General features: G+C 43.3%; 2 protein-coding genes across 3 annotated transcripts; one reads left to right on the top strand and one right to left on the bottom strand.

Annotated features, from left to right (window-relative positions):
- On the top strand, positions 1-2,556 carry MCAT (malonyl-CoA-acyl carrier protein transacylase). Its single transcript, XM_014878957.2, has 4 exons — positions 1-531; positions 648-735; positions 988-1,205; positions 1,472-2,556. Exons 1-4 carry the CDS (start codon positions 88-90, stop codon positions 1,892-1,894), a joined length of 1,173 nt encoding a protein of 390 aa, XP_014734443.2. The 5' UTR covers positions 1-87; the 3' UTR covers positions 1,895-2,556.
- Positions 2,557-5,825: 3,269 nt separating this feature from the next.
- LOC148223539 (uncharacterized) lies at positions 5,826-20,336 on the bottom strand. Of its 2 annotated transcripts, none has more exons than XM_088164794.1 (5): positions 20,218-20,336; positions 9,265-9,401; positions 7,954-8,055; positions 6,850-6,961; positions 5,826-6,345 (listed from the first exon to the last, which is right to left on the bottom strand). In XM_088164794.1, exons 1-5 carry the CDS (start codon positions 20,257-20,259, stop codon positions 6,250-6,252), a joined length of 489 nt encoding a protein of 162 aa, XP_088020920.1. In that variant the 5' UTR covers positions 20,260-20,336; the 3' UTR covers positions 5,826-6,249. The 2 variants fall into 2 exon arrangements, with proteins under 2 accessions (XP_088020920.1, XP_088020921.1); XM_088164795.1 differs by lacking the exon at positions 20,218-20,336 and adding an exon at positions 17,391-17,512.
- Positions 20,337-20,440: the final 104 nt, after the last annotated feature.

The raw sequence follows: 20,440 nt of genomic DNA, 5'->3' as shown, positions 1-20,440 counted from the left end.
CTTCCCGTCCCCCCTGCCCGGCCCGGCTGCGGCTGCCGGCGGGGGCCGCCCCGTTCCCGTGGCAACGCCCGTTCCCGGGCGGCGGCCATGGGCGGCTGGGCCGCGGCGCTATGGCGGCTTGGTGGTTGCAGCGGGCACGGCGGCCTCCGCGGCGCTGCGCGGCGGTGGGGCAGCTCCCGCCCCGGCGCTGGGGACCGGGCGGCGAGCCTGAGCGACCTCCTGCAGAGCTCGGTGGAGGCCGAGGAGCCGGGCGCGGCGGCGGCGAGGCGGGAGCGGCGGTGCCCCCGGGAGGGCACGGTGCTGCTCTTCCCCGGGCAGGGCAGCCAGTTCGTGGGGATGTGCCGCGGGCTGCAACAGTACCCCGCCGTGCGGGACATGTACCGCCTGGCCGAGAAGGTGCTGGGCTACGACCTGCTCTCCCTCTGCCTGGAGGGGCCGCGGGACGCGCTGGACCGCACCCAGCACTGCCAGCCCGCCGTGTTCGTCGCCTCCCTGGCCGCCGTGGAGAAGCTCAACCACCTGCAGCCTGAAGTGAGCGGCCGCGTCGGGTGCGGGGGCCGGGCCGGGCCGGGCCGGGGTCGGGGCGGCGGCGCCTCGGGCCTGCCCGCGCTGCGGCTGAGGCGCCGCTCGGCTCTGTGTCCCCGCAGGTCGTGGAGCGCTGCGTGGCGGCCGCCGGCTACAGCGTGGGGGAGTTCGCGGCGCTGGTCTTCGCTGGAGCCCTGGACTTCGCCGAAGGTGCCTGGGGGACGTGCGGAACTCCCTGCTAGGATCTCCCAGTGCTGTTTCCAAAGCGTGTTCTCACTGTGTCCCTCTCGCTTTTTATTTTTAATTAGAGGACAAATTTTACTTTCTACTCCCACTGTTCGTTTTAACGTGTGTAATCCGGCATTAAAAGCATTGACATTTCACGGAGAGTGAACAACTGCCCTTTCTTGCGCGCAGGTGCCCGCGCTCACATTTACGCCGCATCTCTGTTTCTCTCCGTAGCGCTGTACGCGGTGAAAGTGCGCGCCGAAGCCATGCAAAAGGCGTCGGAAGCTGTCCCCAGTGGAATGCTCTCGGTTGTCGGCCGGCGAGAGGCAAATTACAAATTTGCCTGCCTGGAAGCCCGTAAACACTGTGAATCGCTGGGTATAGAGAACCCCGTGTGCACAGTTTCAAACTATTTGTTTCCAGACAGCAGAGTCATTGCAGGACACTTACAGGTATTGCTTCAGAGTAACTATTCCTTCAGAACTGAGCATTTCACTTTTTAAAAACTTTTACTTTGCACTTCTGTGTGGGTGTAACTTACGGCCTTAGTTAGTCCAAACAAAAGTATTTGATCTGTGGGGTTTTTCTTCCGGCATGTGTTCTGTTGTTGGGTAGGGAAAGGAATCCCTTTATCACAGTAAGTCTGATGAGGTGATTCTTGTGGGGTAACTGAGAAAACCTTTGTTGTGCAAGACTCACTTCTCTCTCTCTTTTATAGGCTTTGGAGTTTTTGCAGGAGAATGCCCGAAAATATTATTTTAAACGTACAAAAATGCTTCCAGTCAGTGGGGCTTTTCATACCAGACTTATGGAACCAGCAATAGAGCCACTGGCTGAAGTCCTAAAATCGATTGAAATTCAGAAACCGCTGTTCTGTGTGTATTCCAATGTTGATGGCAAAAAGTACATGCATTCAAAGCATATTCAGAAGCTGCTAGTGAAGCAGGTGGTGTCACCTGTTCTGTGGGAGCAGACCATGCACTCAGTGTACGAAAGAAAGCAAGGAACAGAATTTCCTTACACATACGAAGTGGGGCCCGGGAATCAACTAGGAGCCATTCTCAAACAATGTAATTTAAAGGCCTGGAAACAATATAAACATGTAGATGCTCTGGAAGATGAGGAAGCAGCGGAGACTTAAATAACCTTTTGAGAAAAATCCACACAACTCGTTTTTTTTCTGATTTGAAACCTTGTGCTCCCAAAAGAGGAAGTCTTAAACATTCATGGCTTCTCATGATGTAAAGAGCACTATGTGTGTGATTGCTATGAACATTTTTTTTAAAGTTCTTCAGGTGTGGAAAGGGGAGAGCAAAGTTTGGCTCTTCTATCTGTGTCAGGACTGCAAAGCTGTTGACAAACAGGCCAAGTAGCATTGTTTGGCCTCAATCCTGCAAGCAACTTTCCCTCTTGAGTTTTTTTTGTTTGTTTTTTTTGTTTGGTTGTTTTCTGGGGGAGTTTTTGGGTGTGGATTCAGGTTCCAGTTGGTAGCCTTGGCTGTCTGGTGCAGGCACCTTCTGCAGGAATGCAGGGGTTGTTGGCTCCAAGTTGTGTAGGGCTGTGCTCTGGGCTGGAGAGTGCATTTAGAGGAGCCATTTGTTGGGACAGCTTTCAGCATGTTGATGTTCTGTTTTCATACTCAACTGACTTGTGGGGTGTTCATCTATGTAAAGTTCTCTTACTTTGTGTCCACATTTCAGGTGGCTACATTCAGGTAGCATCTGAGTGAGGCAGATGATGTTACAAGAAAAAATTATTTTCTTAAGGTTAAACTACAAATAAACTATGAAGCTTTTCTTGCCATTTTTAATGCTTTGGGGTGCATCATTATTGGCTCTGTCCACATGTGGATGGAAGTAACTTTCCTTCCACTTGTCCGATGCCACATTGGTTGTGCTGAGTTACACAAGAAATGTTCATTGGGGAAAAAAAGTTTAATAAAAATATTATGTACATTTCCTGGCAGCAGGAAATGATGAGCTGGAGAGCAGCAGGTTGTCCCAAACCCTCCAGTAAAGAGATTCCCATTTCCCAGTTTGTATTTTTTATTTTGGTATTTTAGTGCTGCATTTAACAGATATATAGAAAAAATTTGGATATATTACTTAAATCAAATGACTGACAGTATCTTCAATAATGTATTATGGAAATGCAGGAGAACTTCCAATTACAGTACCAATCATTCTGCAATTTCACATTTATGACAGGGAGAGTGAATTAAAAACACTGTCCCTTATTCTCATTGCTAAGTGGGCTGTATTATTAAACAGTTCTTTTGTGGACTGCAGCTGGCAGCTGTGCCTGCCCTTACAGTACAAATTCCACTTTTAGCATGTGTAAACATTAACAATTAGTAAAATACTGAAGAGTTTTTCAGCTTCACCATTCGACTGCTAGAGGCTGATGATTAAGGGTTGGAATAACTGTAAAGAAAATTATTTCAGTGAAGGTTCCTATGTTACAGGTAAGGTGTTAATGATTCACAAATGCATACTGAAGTCTTCAGTTAGAATTATTGGTTAGAATATTGAAACTAAATCCTATTTATATAATTAAACACTGGATTGTCCTGTGTTAGAAGTTTCTGACCACACCTTGTAAGACCAAATGCAACATTTATGACTTTAAAACCAGCTTTTATGATAGTTGAAACTGAGCATGGTATGTTGGTGGCACTAATTTTAGTGCTTTAAAATTTCTGGACTTTAATTATTTAACCTTTCTGAGGAAATGTTGGAGACCTGTTTTCTATTTGTAGTGTTCTTGCCACAATTTTTTTCCTTCTTTTGCCCCCTCCTCATTTCACTTTGTTGTACACTTTGCTTGGAATTAAAGCTCTTTGGGAAATCCATGCTAGAAATCTCGTTTGCAAACCATTAGATAACGTTTGCACTCTTGTCAGCTGCAGGATGCTGAAGGGAAATCTGTATCCTAAGAGCATTGCAATCTACTGGGTCTTGTTTAATTAGTGGGGAAAAGGACCCATCACCACTGTCAGGTGTTTGCTTTTCTTCTGTGCAGTGGTTGAGCTGAAGCTGCTCCTCAGTGAACTTTGTGTCTCCAAAACCAGAAGCCAGACGGAATCATGCTCTTGTGCTGATGTTGCAATTTCTAGGAGCAGAGAAAGTGTGATGGATGTCTTTGTACCTCTGTATGGGGAGTGTTCAGGGCTTGGTTTCGTGTGGTGCCCATCAGCACAGCCTCACCTTGTGTGTGCTGTGCAGAGAGTGCCCAAGTAATTACAAATCCTGGATCTCAGAGCATTTCTTTAATGTGTTTCCTCCTCTATCCCCTGTCTTCTGGAAACTGAATGTTTGAGAGGTGAGAAACCAGCGTGGCTCCTTCACCTATGAACAAGCAGAAACAGGATGTGGAAAATCAAGTGCTGTAAATGCTGTCACATGAGGAAGTGGGCAGTGAAAAAGCAAGAATTAATGTTGAGTCTCCTGAGTCACTGTGGGGCTGTGACTAGAGGATTAACTAACTGTGTTCCATAGGTGAAAGGGGAGCCTGGCACTGACTGCTCCCTGGCACTCCAGCTAGTGCTGATTGTTGTGGCTTTGGGTGCCGTTTGCTTTGTGTTTCATTTATTTCTTTGCTGGGATTGAATTTTGTATTCCTTGAGACTGTGTTTTGCTCCATATATGCTGGGTGATGAAATTCCCCTCTCTTGTGATTCAAAGCCTTACATTATAAATTGCAAGAGTGGGAAAAAGCAGTCACTCCACACAGCTCTTGGATGAAATAGGCAGTGAAGAGTGTCATGTTCATCATTACTCCCCTGTGCATAAAGGTTATTTACCTAGAAATAATTATTTGGTAGTATTAAATTGATTCAGCTGGGAAGAGTCAATTTTTTCATACTAGTACTTTATTACACATTAATAGTTTGTTTATTAGACCCTTTAGATGTTAAATTTTACCCTTTACTAAATCATAACTTTACATATTTTTCTATCACGCTGCTATTATGGAGCTAAACAGAGCAGTAAATTCACTGATAAAACTTTAGTCTGTTATTTTGGCTATGTGGGCCAATTTCTGCCTGTGTGTAACTACAGTTCCAGGTGTGCTAAATGTGCTTTTCTAGAAAAAACTTGGCTACCTCACACACACACAGGGCACATCAGCTTGAGAGCATTTTGAAAAAATGTGACACTGGAATATATGCTGCTGTTTGAATTTCTGGGGTATGCTGGAGCCATCACCCTTTACATTCCTTCTTTACCTGCTTTCCTTTTGCTCAGCATTTCAAGTCATTAATTCAAAGATATTTCAACATCTTTTGCATGAAACAGTCAAATGAAATAGTCTAGTGGAGCTTCATTTTTCTTTTTTCCAGAAACATTTTTTGAGAAGGGCAGTTAGAATCATAATGGGGTTTAGGCAGCATTCAATTAAGAGAGTAAACATGTTCCTCAACATGCTTTAATTTGGCTTGATTTGGCATTTATCTTCACTAAAGAGGCAAAAGACAAGACTTCACTTGTTTGATTTAAAGCAGAGATTGGAACTTGAAACTCCAACTTCTCTGATGAGTGCTTAGATCACAATCCATTGAATATTGTAGTTTCCTGTTTTAAAAATACACTAAGGGTAGGAGCTGCTTGTCTGGGCAAGAAGCAGGCATCCCCTTGCTGAGGGGAATACCCAAACCACAGAGATGCACTTTTGTTTTCTCTCACTGAGAGAGTCTAATGCTGGACACTGAAAAACAGCTTCAACAGCAAAGAGAAGATGCAGATACACAGAGAGAATAACCAGGCACAAATGGGAGATGTTGAGAGACGAACAACTCAGCTGTGCCCTAATGGCCACCTGTGGAGTCCAGGAGGGTGACACCTCCACCATCTCCATTCTGTAAGTTGTGCTCATGTTCCCCTCAAGCTTTATTGCCTCCAAGCCCGTGCCTTGCAAAAAGACACACATCCTCCGAGAAAATCTCTTCTCAGAATCCATCCAATTCTTTGTTCTGGGCAGCTCCTACTTTTACTTTGAAAAGGGGCAGAAGATACTGCCATTAATGTGTGATAGCAGACTCTTGGGAAATAAAGCAGACAACACTGCAAAAGTTTTGAAGCAACAATTTAATTTTAAAAAAGTATCATGGTTTTAATCTTTGCTATTGCTTTTACAGTGTTAAAATTTAAAGGATGGCCAGCATGCCTTCAGTTTTCGTCACATCCAGAATCTCTAACAAACTCATTTATAGGAAACAGACACTTTATATTGCATTAAAATAAACACAAAAAAGACTTTCTAATCACCTGGAGTCACATTTCAAAACTAGCAAGTCAGGCAGTTATCCAGCAACAACCTCCTTATTTTACAAGTTTTTCTTTAAAAAAGATATGAAACAGCAGTGACCCAGCACTAGCCTAGGTTTTAAATATTAAAGAGATTTTTATCAGTGTAAATTTGAAAAACAAACCAGCTGCCACCACTGGGGTGTCAGCAATGTCGGTCAGTGTCCAGCAATGACCTCCTGTTGTAATTCTACAGTCCATAATTCATGGCCCACCAAAAGGCAGCAACAAGCAAGGCTGCAGGCACCAGCTTCTGGCAGAGACACCTGACAGGAAGCCTGCAAGTCTGTGGGAAGAAAGGGGAAGGTAATTAGAAATAACAAGCAGCAAAAAGAAGGTGCAAGGAAACTAAAAGAGGGCCCACGTGGGAGGTCAGTGTGGGCCCAAGAGCACGGTCCAGTTCTGCAGCAGAAATGCAGAGGAGGGTGAATTTTACTGAGGACTCTCCAACCACTAAAGAATCCTCCTGTCTTCTCTGGGTAAGTATGACTGGCAGCAGCTCTGCTCATCTCCCCAGGGAGACCCTTCCAGCATTTGATAGTGGCAGGTGCCTCCCCTCTGAACAGAACCCCGTGAGTTGTGTGAGATTTGGGCAGCATCCTCTGTCTTTACATGAGAAATTTCAGTCTACAGAGAAAAAAACAGGCACTGAGGGGGCACCAACAAACTAAGGGATAGACCCCAGCGTGAAGCCACATTATGTGCTTCACTCACTGACATTACAGGGGAGTCAGGTGTTCCTGTTGCCTACTTGCCAACAAAAAAGTGGGAGAAAAGGGAGAGAGCATACCCAGTCTCCATAGCCAGTGATCCACTTTGTCCAGTTACTGCTCACAACACCTCCAAAGCTCCTTGTAACACTTTTAATAACATTCCATGTCTGGAAAACACTGATAGCAACCCTGATGATTTAAACAAAGAAAGCATGAGGATAAAAAATGTATTCTAAAAAGTGGCAAATAAAATACTAACATTTAGGAAACAAAAACCAACCAAAACAAAACCTTAACAAAAACCTTTAGTATATTCCTTCATAAAAGTATATGTGTACATGTATATTTCTCTAAATATTTAGGAAGAAGAGCTTTGAAATCTAAAGATAATTTAGTTTCAGAATTAAGTGATTCTGTGACAGTTTTTGTGGTTGTTTCAAACTTAGAAGAGCATAACCCAGTGAGAGATGTTTATGTCTGATGAATCAGCACAGCAATACGAGACTGACACAGCAATGCCACAGGCTCTCTCTGGAGTGTGAATCCAGCTTTGCTGAGGTAGAAGGTGTATATATATATGTTATATACAGATATATTTCTATGTTATGTTACACAGCTGTAATTGAACTGCATTCTGGTAGGTCTGCAATGAGTGACCATCCTCTCCCAGAAGCAAGGAGAAAATAAGGTAGAGTACCTGGGGTTTCAGACACAGCTGAGTATCTCATGTTAGGACACTGCTGCATGTCAGTTAATAACTATGCAGGACAACCCTTCAGCTCACAGCAGATAAAAGGCAGTTCAAACTAGTCCAGCCATGTTTTCTAGTATGTGCATGGGTAAATTATTGCACATGCAGTAACATGTTAATCCCACACTGGGCTGCAGGTTTCTTATCACTCAGTTGTGCTTAAAATTGTGTCTAAAGTTACTGTGCCTCTGAGGAATTTGAAACAGCAAGACACTATTTAAATCTTTTGACTTTAAATGGCTCTAGTCTGTGGAAACAATTTGCACTTTACATTATTACAAATCTTTTCCCTGTAAAACAAGCTGCTTTGCTTTTCTATGTTCTGTATGAGGCAGCAGTAGTAGCAATAATTTTTTTTAATTTTGTATACAGAAACATTCTTGTTTGTCTAACATGACTTTTTAAAGGATCTGCCAATAAGGTAACTTACACTCGTGCCAGGTGAAGCAGTGTTTCTTCTAATGTCCTGTGGTACCTCCTGTTAAATTCATCCCCGATCAGGGCCAGCTGATGGCCAACCTGAGTGGCTGAGCTGCAAGGCAGTCAGGATGTGCACGTTAGAGGAGAACCCTGCAACAGCAATTCTTTAAAAGCATTCTGCAAATGTCAGGTACTGTTATTCCCCCAACAGCTGGGCTAAACTAGGCATGTAAAAGTGAAATGTTACCGGAGGTTGGTTTGTTTCTTGTTATTTATGGGTTTATTGATTAAGTATTTTATGCCCATACATGAAGTGTTGTGATGTTTTCATAAGAAGCTGTATATTTGGCACTTTTGAAAAAACACGATTTTTTGGGTGTTTCATTTCCTTATACAAGACAATGGGATTCTGGCTTGGGGTTTTTGATTTTCCCACTCCCTTCCCTCCCAAGTCAAAATATTGAAACTGCCTTCACTTCAAACCTTTCAAAATGTTTCATCTTATAAAAATGTTGGCTTTGTCATCCAACACATTTACTCCAATGAGTTCCACTGTGCAGTGTGGGTCTCCAGCTACTGGGTGGTGCTCAGGTACAAACTGACCAAAACCTTAAGGCTTTTAGGGAGGTCCTGGGATGTACAGAAACTGGAACAACATCTGTGGCACATGTTGATGCTAAAAACTGGTTATGCTTTCCTGACGAAAACTGCCAATGAGATTTAGCTTGTCTCAGACACGTTTTTGTTCTGGTAGACAAATACTATGAATATACATTTTTATTTTAATTTGCATTTCTACTGAGATGTATTTATGAGATCTGCTGAATAGCAAGTAGGCTTAAGAGCTTAATTCTAGAGTCTGCTGAGAAAAACCCTTGGGCTTGGTTTGGTCAGTCCACCAACAAAAAAAGTCAGAAAAACCACAGAAAGGAATTTTCACAGATGGGAGAGAAAGGCAGCCCCTGACTCTTGTACTGGAAAAAATGTATGTATGGGATTAAGAAAAACCCAGGGCAGCACTACTAGTTTGTTGTAAGTGGCGCCTGGAGAATTATGTAGAAATGGCTTCTTCAGCTGCTTACTGTAACAGGTGGGTCTCTAATAACGAGCCATATCTGTGCCTCTGTGCAAGATAAAAACCTACAGACATTTAATGCAGCATAATCTTGCACAGTCAGTGTTAAGCACTACAGGTTATCTACACTTGCATCTATTCCATTTCCAGTACTGTGTACTATGATTACTTGGCTTAGCGGTTTTCTGGAAAGTCTGGCACTTTGTACTTGGGGAGGACAGAAGGAGTATTAATGTAGTGTGATACCTGATATCAAACTCCATCTGCTCTGTGGTGTCTGGAATTGTTTGGAGGTTACTGTAGGTCTCCTCTTCTGGTGCTCCATTGGGGTAGCTGGAGAGGACAAAGTGCCTGGGGGCTCTCGTGATGTGAGACATCTTACTCTGCAACAAGTCACGAAAGACAACCTCAGGGCTTCATGTTGTGCAAGGTCTTTTCAGTTTAGATGGAAATTGTTTAAAGTCCTCTTCAAATTACTCTTTTTACTTCTCCAGTCAGAACACGAGTGTTTCTAAGAGAACTATTTTAAGAGTAGTCATAGGAAAGTTTCAGTGACCCAGCAGATGTCCAGCAATTCAAACTTGCAGCATTTAGATGGCTGCTACTTTATATTGGCTCAAAACAACCCAGAAATTGGAAAATCTTGACAAATATAACTGGTGTAGACAAATATAGTTTCTCAGTAGTTTCACTTAGTACTAAGATGCTTTCCTACACTGTTGCAACAACCGGCCTGGCATTAAATCATTCTAACCCATGGAGATCCCCAGGCAGCAAAATACCTAAAACAAACTTGAACAGGTTTTCCTAAGTCAAATTCAGGTCCAAGTTTACACATCTTCTTCAGCTGGAGGCTACCACCACGGAAATTATAAGCAACTCACCATAGAAATAGAATATAAGAAAGATTTAAACCCATTAGTATATTTTGACATGGAGGAGCAGACAGTAGGAACCAGTAAAACCAGTGGAGCTGCCTGCTTGTACAGTGGGAAAGTTATTCACAACCAGTACCACAAAATCAATGGCAATATTTAACAGGTTTCAGCACATGTGGCTTGTGTCTAATATTGCAAGCATTTGTGTAACACAGAGAGCAGTGTTTGGAGAGCAGAGCTGATGTTTTTGTAGTCATTAGGATTGTTTAATTTGGTTTATCAAGGGAAACAACATCAGAGCTGTGGATGGGGATTATTCCAAACTACACATGTCCTTGGACATTTGCTGCAGTGGAAGGCTCTGCCTGATGAGGAATGTAATTATAACCTTCTGGAGGTGCTCTGGTTTTATCTGGCACTGGTTATGGCCAGCGTTTTTTACTCTTTCTTTGCTTCCTGGCTCCATCATTAAAAAACGGATCCTTTTTGTTGATGCAGTGATCCTGGAGAGCAACAAAGGGAAGTTCTGCAGGCTGGATTTCTTTCTCATTTAAAACACACTCTCAGCAGGTCAAATGAAAAAAAACTCAGAATATTCTCAGAAATTAAACTAAACCAAGCAAAAGGGACTGTCATAATGCTGCTTGGTATGAATTTCCTTTGCTACATTGCTGCAGTCTTGTAAAAACTTTAAATTTTACACTTGGGGTGACATTAGGGCCTTTGTGCTCTTCTTTCAATATTTAGATGAAGTTTGCATTTTCCACAAAGCAAAATTATTCATAACTAATGTGTATACATGACTGCATAAGCAAACTCATAAAAATATGATATTAATAAATGAAAATATACTTGGTTTACAGAAGTGTAGGATCCTCTTAGTGGTGTTTATTGTGGCTGGAAAAAAAGCCTGTTACAGACTAGTGTCAGCTGGCAGATATTATGTGTTTTATACAGTTTGTTTCATCTTCTGGATTTTTTTCTTCTATTTTTAGCATTTTTGCTTTACTTACAAAGATGTCTAGAATCTAGGATTTTAAATGTATCCAGAGTCCTGAAAAGCTGTGTAGTTTAGCAATGACAAAGAGAAGCTGGGATCAGGTCTTCTGAGTTTTATTGCACCAGCTTTGAGGGGAGTTGTGTGACCCAACCCCTTTTCTAAGGGGAAATTTCACAGCCTTCCTTCCAAGGGAGCACCCATCTGAATGTATGTTACAGGTGAGTGAAAAAGCTCTTTTAATTCAGATAATATTTTTTTTTAAAAAGAGACAGTAGTTTTAGGTGCCATATTTGCTTTGAAAGATGCCCTGTTCCATTTCAAATGTTTCCTTTATGTGTGTCTCCCTCTTCCATCCGAAAAAAAATCAGGAAAAAAAGGGTGATGTCCATAGAGGAACTTTGTGCATTCCAGCACCATACCTGATTTCCAGATACCTAGTCACGCCAAGGACTTTGTAGCTCTGAATCAGGTGCCAAGGCTTCATACACACACACTGGAGTGAAGCTGTATCACATTAAATCAATCCATATTCACTGGAGCAGATACTTGAATGGATCTTCCATTTCCCAGGGCAACATCTAGACCAGTGGGTTACTGGGTGTAGTGGTGGCCAAGGGCTGATCATGTTCCCACAAGTGCATCCCTGTCCCTTTTTTGGTGCAAGGTCCAATGTGACACTACTGCAGTACGGACTGGGTGACCCAGGGCAGCTCCTGGTTTGAGAACTCCACCAGAGCTTGGGCAGGAGCTCCAAGGCATCCTGTAGATCCATGAATGGGAAACTGAGAATGGCAGAGCAGGGTCTGGAGGATCCCAGGGATGCTGAAGTCCTCCCTTGTACATTTAAAGTGTCAGTTCTCTGGATGCAGTTAATCTCAGTAGGCTGCATAGAGAAACAGTCAAAGCACGCAGTGCTGGACTTTTGGAGGTTTACCAACCCAACTGTTTGGCTCACACGTACAAAGTAAACATCTAGGGATGTAGTGGTGTACTCCTGTAGCCTGTGGGTACCAATGGAAATGTATTAATTGTGTTTCTTCACAGTTCAGTAAGTTGTTAAAAGTTATCTAGTAAAACAAGTGCTATAGTGGATAAAATGTAGTAAGACCAAGCATAAAAGGTCAGCTGTCTCCTGCACATGTATTACTATTTTCAGCTTTCACAACGACATAGTGAGGGGGAAAAATACTAAAAAAAGGTATTTTCTTTTTCTCTTTTTTCTTCATTTCTAGACTTGATGCTAGTTTCACATTCACAGGGCCACACAACGGAAATGTCTATATCTGTGTGAGCTGAAAACTGTGTCCTGAAAAAGACCTGTAATAAGTCAACACAGTACAGAACTCAGACATGTAAACAAACCATACAATACCACAACAAAAGCCCAAAGTGCAGCATATGCTATCTCACACCTGTTAGCATGATAATACCTTCCTCCCACAGGCTAAAAAAGAGTTGTTGGGTCATGCTCTCCACAGCTCAGCTTTGCCCACCAAGCTGTCTCAATGCAAGACCCATCCAGCAAGGAGGGGTGGTCAAATGTATTTTACAGGATGGGCAGTACTGAGGCAAAGGTAGTCTGGGAGGGTCACTGACATGAAGGTGTACAGGACAGGTCTCATTTAGATTCAGAGCAAAGCTTAGCAATTCTCTGCTTGAGAATTACCTGTCTTGAGGCCATTTACTGATTTCTGTCATCATTTTAAAAATCTGGGTGTATAGGTGTAACATAGAAATGTACACAAAAGCTACTTTAATATGGACCTGTTGTGTTCCTCAGGTTTGGATCTGTGCAGAGCTGATCAAGAGGAACATGTATCACACTCCACAGCACGATGTGTTAATCTTCTACCATCCATCTCATCCTTCCCTTCTTTCTCTCATTTATACAGGAAGAAAAGGCAAACTGATTTTGATTTACAGAAACCAAAGATGCTGTACATGTTTGTGAGTAATTGCTTGTGATTCAAAGAGTGACCACCTCACAACACCTCTGAGGAGGTATTGGCATGACCCCACGCCAGCAACAGAGAGCATTTCCAAACAAGCAACCAGATCAAAAAAGCTCAAGCTTCCCTGTAAAGCTCTGACTGAGCATGCTTAAAGCTTAGTTTCAATGGTGAAATGCCTTCAGCAGAATAAATAATATATTTCAAGTCAAATACATACTTAATGTTCTGATGAAAAGAGGCCTAGATCCAAATTTTAAAAAACAGTTCTCCAAATGCCTAATTATATGATGGAAATGATGGCAATTTAAGAACACAAGACTGACTGAATAATGAAGCATCTTCAGTAGAAAGACTATGTTGACAATGTCTTTACTTTGCATAATCAGGTTGGTTTTATTTGTGAGGATGTTTTTTAATCTAGCAAAAGAGAACAGAAAAATCTTCTTGAAAAAGGAACACTGCTAAACCAGGCAAGCCAGCAGATGAGTTGGGGAAAACAAAAAGATCTGAAATTTACTTCTAGTCAGTTCAATTAGATTTGCTGTGTTAACAGATTTTAAGACAGGCACAATGATTCTTTAGTATGATGCACCGAATGCATTAATTATAGTTTATATATCATCCTTATGTATTTTACAACTTATCAATGCAATTTATGTGCACTTTATGTCTTACGCATATAATCTTATATATTTTATGCAGATGTGACACAGTAAAGCTATAAATAATAACAATATATTATTTACTATGTTTTAAAACTGATTATGAAACAGAAAACCACTACTGATCATCTAATCCAGTGTTCAGGCTCAAAATTCCCAGCACCTGCCTACATAAATATGGATTGACAGACAGGACCCTCGTCCTTTACCCCCATGGTATCAAAGCCTATCTCAAACTGCTTCAGATTCTACCAGGTGCCCATGCAAACTAAATTTAAATGAAAAACAAATAGAGGCTTGGTTGTTTGCATATATATCTTCAATCCATGGCCACCTCTTTCAAAACATGACAGCACCCTCACTGCTGCAAGCACAAATCTCTGTGCTATTTTACAAGGACAAGTCTTTGACATAGTGACTGAAGATCAAGAGCTAGTTAAGGTTTCAGAGAAACAGGAATATTCGGCATGCAGGAATACACACTTTAAAATCTCAGGCATTTTTTTGTTTGGTTTTCTTTAGGCTCTCCTACGACCTCTGTCAATGAGCAGCAGTTGCCTTCTGGCCCTCTTCCCTTGCAGGTCAGATGCTGTGAGCCATGGGCAGCACACAGCCCGTGGGCACCAGGAGACCCCTGCCTTTGGAACCAGCACAGCTCATGGCAAAATGCTGCAGGGTAACCATCAGCAACCTGAGTTTCCCTTTGAAAGATGAGAGGTTAAGTCACCATTACTCATTTTGTGCAGGTTAGTTAACCCAGGTGCTAGATGAACTCTTAAAGCAGTATCAGGTCAAGGAGCAAAGATAAATTAATTATTTGTCTCCTACCATGTTCTCAGTCAGCTTAACATCAATGACCTTGGACACTGTTTACACAAAACACTTCTTAATATTGCCTCAAACAGCTATTAAGGGACACTTGGTAAATCTAAAAAATACATGCTGTACTTCTTACATTTTACTTCATTTCTGCTTTTATGCTCAGTAAGTTAGTATGATAACACACCTCCACTGGGAATGTAACAGAGGTTTTCTTACCTCAGAACATAATAGGAATTAAGCATTTGATTATATTTAAACATAAAAAATGTGCTCCTTAAGCAAGTTCTGTAACCTCAGTAGCAAAAGAAATGCGTACAGCAGACTTCAAATGGAGGAAATCTTTTACAGCAAAGAGCATGTACAGATTGAGTCAAGACTTGAAGAATCTCAGGATTTTTATGTATCATCAGCATTTCCGAGCACCAGTCCTTACTGTGACAGAAAACTGACTGTAGAGAACAAGAGATTTCCGCCTTAAAAAGTAGATGGCACAGTTTTGTCTGCATTAAAAAGCCATCATTTGATAAGCCTAAAAAGTATAATTTTCCTTAAAGAGTCTACTGATTCCTTCAGTGCTCACAAACTTACTTCAATGGCTTCTAAACTGAAAAAAAAAACAAGGGGTGTCTGCCTTTATCAAAACAAACCCATTCAGCTCCCAAGAGGTGTCATGAGAAGAACTAAGAACATTGAAGCGAAGAATATACTGATACCACAGTGAAACTATTTCTAAGAAAACCCAAACCCACACACACATTCTACCAGGCTCTGTTCTGGGTTTTTTGGGGTTTTTTTTTGGGACAGCACCACCTGTCTCAGGGATATTGCCTTTGCTTTACTTGTTTATAACAAGGTTTAGATTGGGTCAGATTCTGCTCTAACATTTACATTTCCTTTTCAAAACATCTTCTGCCCTTTGTACTTCTCTCTCTCACCAAAAGATCAAGATTCTTATATAATAAATAAGAACTTGCTTAAAGTTGATTCTTGAATTGCATGGCCAAGTTGTTGGAGGTAAGTATGGCAATATATATGGTTCAATAATCTATGAATGGAAAAATGTTTCTTAGTTCACATTTATTCCAATTTTTTGTGTCTTAGATTTTTGTATTTTTGAAAGCTCCTAAAATAAATGATATAGATTGTAAAAGGTGTTATTGGTGTTCAATAAGTTTATGCAAAGCTCACGATTATTAATACAGCTGCATAGTAAAATCTGAATCCTTAATTTTAAGATGTGTTCTATCAAATTAAAAATTAAAATCTTATGTACTTAAGAGACCTTATTCAACCACCCCATCCACTTGGAGGGTAAAGTACCTGCAGGGAACCTGCTGGCATCCTCAGCAGGGGGATTATGGGATTCATGCCTTGATATTAAATGCAGAATTCAAGGATGCTGGTCACCAAGGTCATAATCTATAAAAACACTGAGGCAGATGCTGAGCTTCAATGGACCAAATAACATTTTTAATTTAAACCTGATAATTCCTAATATTTAAAAGCTGGCACACCTGGGAGAGCTATGGGTTGCATTTCCTCTCACCTGGTCCCCTTAGCACTGCACAGCACAGCAGCCACACTATCACCCTGCACCTCCAGCCTGTCCCATTTAGGGACACTTTTTTGGATATGTGGTCAGAAAACTCACAATTTTCTATGACCTTTGGTAGCATCTTCTACAGGTGCCTTTGAAATCCCAGTTACTGCTGCCACATTGGGAACGTGAGAGAAACTTGATATGCAAGAACCGTGTGACTGTGAGTCAAAGAACTCAAATTTATCTCAGTATTGATGCTTGTTCTGAACATCAGTATAGAGAATGAAAATGCCACGCTGTTTGCAGTTTTACTTAGATTTCCTGTATTGGGTCAAGCTCACAGTTCCTATTCTACTCCCACCAGCTCTTGCTTTGCCCAGCAGGCTGTTACCCTGCAGAAGCTGAATCCATTAAATTTCTTTTAGTCTGATCTAAATGGTCTTATGATCAATGGCCTATTGATACAGAAATCATTAAAAAGAACTACCAGACACCTACCAAACAGGAGAAGTAGGCAATTTTGTTAAACTTCTTCTTTCAGAAAGACTGTGTCTCTACAGAGATGATACTTTTACATCGAAGACATGAAACACCTTGCATAAATTCTGATTTTCTTCTTCATTATACTCAGTGCTAACTCTCATTCAGCTGACATGCACTAAATGAAAAAAAAAATGTGCCCACAATACTTTAATTCAAAATAACTTTGTCCATGTACCTGCGACAGAAAATGACAATGGAGTCTTCTCTGTCTTCCTGTTATACACGTGTCTGTCTTTCTGCTATGGCCTTGAGAAGAAATCTCAGGCTAATGCTTTCCACTTAAACACTTCGAAATCTGTTTAATCACAGAACTCACCACGCTGATGAAATCACTCCTTGTGAAATGACTTAAACATTACTGAGTATACGCTGCCGTACATATTTCTGTATCCATCTCTGCTGTTGCAGATCATTCCTGTTATCAACAGCATCGTTTTAAACGTACGTAGATACAGTAAACGATTTATTCCGGGATTTTTTTATATGTTTAACTCCGGCATATTTTGCTACATATCTTGGACTTTTTTTGAGGGCTTATTTCCTGCTTTGCGAAGAGTGAAAGCACCCGCACTCCGCTCCTCATTTGCTTAGAACACCGTAGTTGAGTACAAAGCGCACGGGTGCTCGCAGCATCCTTCGGAAGGGCGCAGATCCCTGCCGGGGCTGAGCAGCCGGTGCCGGACGCTCCCCGCCCGCGGGCACGGCGTTCACCCCCGCCCGCTGCGTTGTTACAGGACATCGATCCCACCTCCCGAAGCCGAAGATGTTCGGCGCCAGCCCCGGCGGAGGTGCTGCCCGTGAAACGTCCTGCGACACTTGGCGGGGCCGGGCGCGCAGGTGAGGCGGCGGGTCCCGGCACCGCCAGCAACCCTCGGCACTCCGCAGCTCCCCGGGAGCGCAGCCTGGGTCTGCCCGGAGAGCCCGGCCGGGTTCCCCCCGCTCCCCCCGCGTTCTCGCCGGGACCCCGCCGCTCACCTGGGCCCGGAGTCCCCGCCGCGTCGCGGACGCGCGTCAGCAAAGGGGGCTCCCCGCGCCCCCCGCGCCGGCCACTCACGGCGGCGATCCCGCCCGACTGCCCCTTTTGTCCGCCCGCGCCCCGCCCCGGCCCGGCCGCGCCGCCCCGCCCCGCCAGGGACACCGCCGGAACCGCCGGCACAGCCGGCACCTCCGCCCGCCCGGGCGCCCGCCCGCCCGGGCGCTACCGGCGCCGCGAGGCTGGCGGCGCCTCGGGGGGAGCCGGTGGGGCGGATGGCCCCGGGCGTGGATCACCCCTCGGTGGGACAGCGGCCCTGGAGCGATGGACCTCTGCGTGGCCACCACGGCACTTGGTGACCACGGCACCCTGGCCATCGTGGCACCGCGGTCACCACGGCACCCTGGCCACCTCAGCACTCCTGTCACCACAGCACCCTGGCCACCATGGCACTTTTGCTATGGGTAAAAATTGGTTCGTTTGTTGCAAGTTAAGGTTGTTAATTTTCTAAATTCATTGTTGCCCTGTTGCGGCTTTATGAATAGTTTATTGTGTTTGAAGTTAGTTAAAATGTTACAATAAGTTAAATTAATGTTTGTTAAAAGTTTAAAGGGGTCCAGGATGGCGTGGGGGTTGTTCCTGAGGGGCGTGGTAACACCTTGAGAGTGAGGCCAGCGCAGTGACATCAGCGCCACAAGACGAGATTGGCGGAAGGAGCGGTCCAATCACTCGATGCCCCGAAAGAATGATTGGACAGGAATGAACCGTGATAAGGACCAATAAAAGCCCCCAAAACGGACCAATTATCACTGGGATCCAAATCCCACCAATCCTGGACCCAAGGGGGATATAAAAGGGGCTGTCAGGGTCCTGCTTGTTGCTCTCCAGAGGAGTTTCCGAAGGAGTGCCCGGTGTGTTGGGGGTTCGACACATTTGTATCGTTTTTCCGGCTTGCTGCGAGGGGACTCGGGCTTATCTCGGGTCCTCCGTTTTCTACAGCTGCTTTTAATAAACGAGTGTCTCTTTTTACAAGAAAGTTGTTACTCTGTTTCATACGACCGGGTGGCTTTCAGCTAAAAGCTCTGCCCTCGTTCATTACACTTTGGCCACCATGGCACCCTGGCCACCACAGCACCCTGGCCACCATGGCACTTTGGTCACCACAGCACTTTGGTCACCACAGCACCCCGGCCACCACATCATGCGTGAGCGTTGCGCCCACACCGGCGGGAGATGCCAAGTGGCGTGAGCAGGCCCTGCCGACCCCTTTTGCAGAAGGAGCCCTGTTCCAAATGGCTGTCCTTGCTCTCAGTGGGCCCATGTGGTTTTTTAAGCATACTGAGCATGCTGGAGCCTGCGCTGGGCTTTGGTTTGGAAATGTGATGGTGGTGTTCACTTAAAAACAGGGAGGAGCAGGCTTTCCTCTTAGTTCAGTTTAGCAACAAAAATAGCATCCCCAACTGTCTCTAAGGTACCTGAGGAAAAAGAGTGTGAAGCAGAGAGCAGAAGAAGCCCTGGCAGCACAGCCAATGCAGAGTTACTGAGGGGTTAAAGAGAGATCTGCTGAAACCTACTGACACCTTGTCCAAAAGGTTTAGTGAGGTCATGGGACTTTGGGTGTTTTTCTTTTGTGCTGGTGATAGCAGTGTTGTGATTCAGTCAGTATCACACTAGAGAGCACAGTGTACTGCGAAGGGCTCTAAAGAACCAAACCACCTATTGCTCCACATTTTATTGTCATGTCAAACAGGAGACTTCACCAGGTAATGTTTGAGAGTGGACTTTGCCCTCTATTTATAGTATGATTTCATCTCTCTGAGTGAAGGTAAACACCAGGAGAAGCAGAACAGCAGCATAGCTACAGCACTCCACCTGGAGCTGGGATGTCTTTAAGATTTTCATGGCAAAGTTTCTAAATGTATGAAAGTGTTTGCCTGTTTGTGTGTGTGTGTCTTATGCAAACTACTTCTTTCAGCACTGTGCAGTACAACCCCCCTTGTCTCACCTTAAAGCTCTGTACAAGAGGTTTACTCATCTGTAAAATGAACATGGCAAAGCTTATCTTCCAACTCATGCCAAGGACTGTGCTGTGTTTACATTTGTACATGCTGGAAGAAAATTGCCTCGAAGGTACAATATAATAAAAGGTAAGCTAACCTCTGCAATATCTGCTTTCTGTCGTGGCTTTCTTCTATTCACTGGTTCTCATATTTCAATTCTTGTATTTACCACTTCAAATCAATTATAGTTCCTCTCCTGAAACCAGGCTGAATTTTGCACATACAGGTAACCTTGTGAGTAGCCTCAAGCTTAAAATAAAATACTCAAATGTCATCATAAGAGTAATTTGTCACAAAGATAGCACACCAGGGCTGCCACTGCATTTCCTGATACAATAATAGTAGGCATCACCGAGCTGCTCTCAAATTACACCCCACTTCCCCTTTTTTAACAATAATGTTAAAAGTGGAGATACCTTAATATTGAAAACTATAGCATCTATTATTAGCTGTGATGTAATATGGTCAATGTAAATTTCAGAGAGACAGCAAAACAACATCTTTTTATACTATGGAACTCTAGCATTAATTAAGAACTGCTGAATTAAACTAAAAGACGCTTAACTTAAAAAACTAAAAAACCCCAAAAAACAAGAAAAAAAACCCCCAAAACCAAACCAAAAAACCCCAAAACCAAACCAACTGTTTCTGTCCTTAATGAAATATTTAATACATTTAAAAAGTGAACTTCCTTTCAGCTTTCTTCTGTATGTGGTATGATGGATGCCGGAACAAAAAAGGATTGACAAGCATGAGGATTCAGGCTCACTTTTCTTGCTGTCAGCTGCCACGGCAGACATACCCTCTCCATCGAAAGAAGGCTGTGAAGGCTGCTCTCTTCTGCTGCCAGAGGTATTGTTGTGCTAGGAAATTTCCACTGCACGTGGCCACACACGTGACGCTGCATTTTGCAGCTGCTTTCATAGCTAAACTAGGGAATATTTAATAGCTCCAGTTATATGAATTATTAAATTAACTCTTTCCGTGCAGTC

Source organism: Sturnus vulgaris, chromosome 5, assembly GCF_052056855.1.
Source record: "Sturnus vulgaris isolate bStuVul1 chromosome 5, bStuVul1.hap1, whole genome shotgun sequence".
NCBI classification, from domain to species: domain Eukaryota; kingdom Metazoa; phylum Chordata; class Aves; order Passeriformes; family Sturnidae; genus Sturnus; species Sturnus vulgaris.
This window is presented reverse-complemented; position numbering and strand designations above follow the sequence as displayed.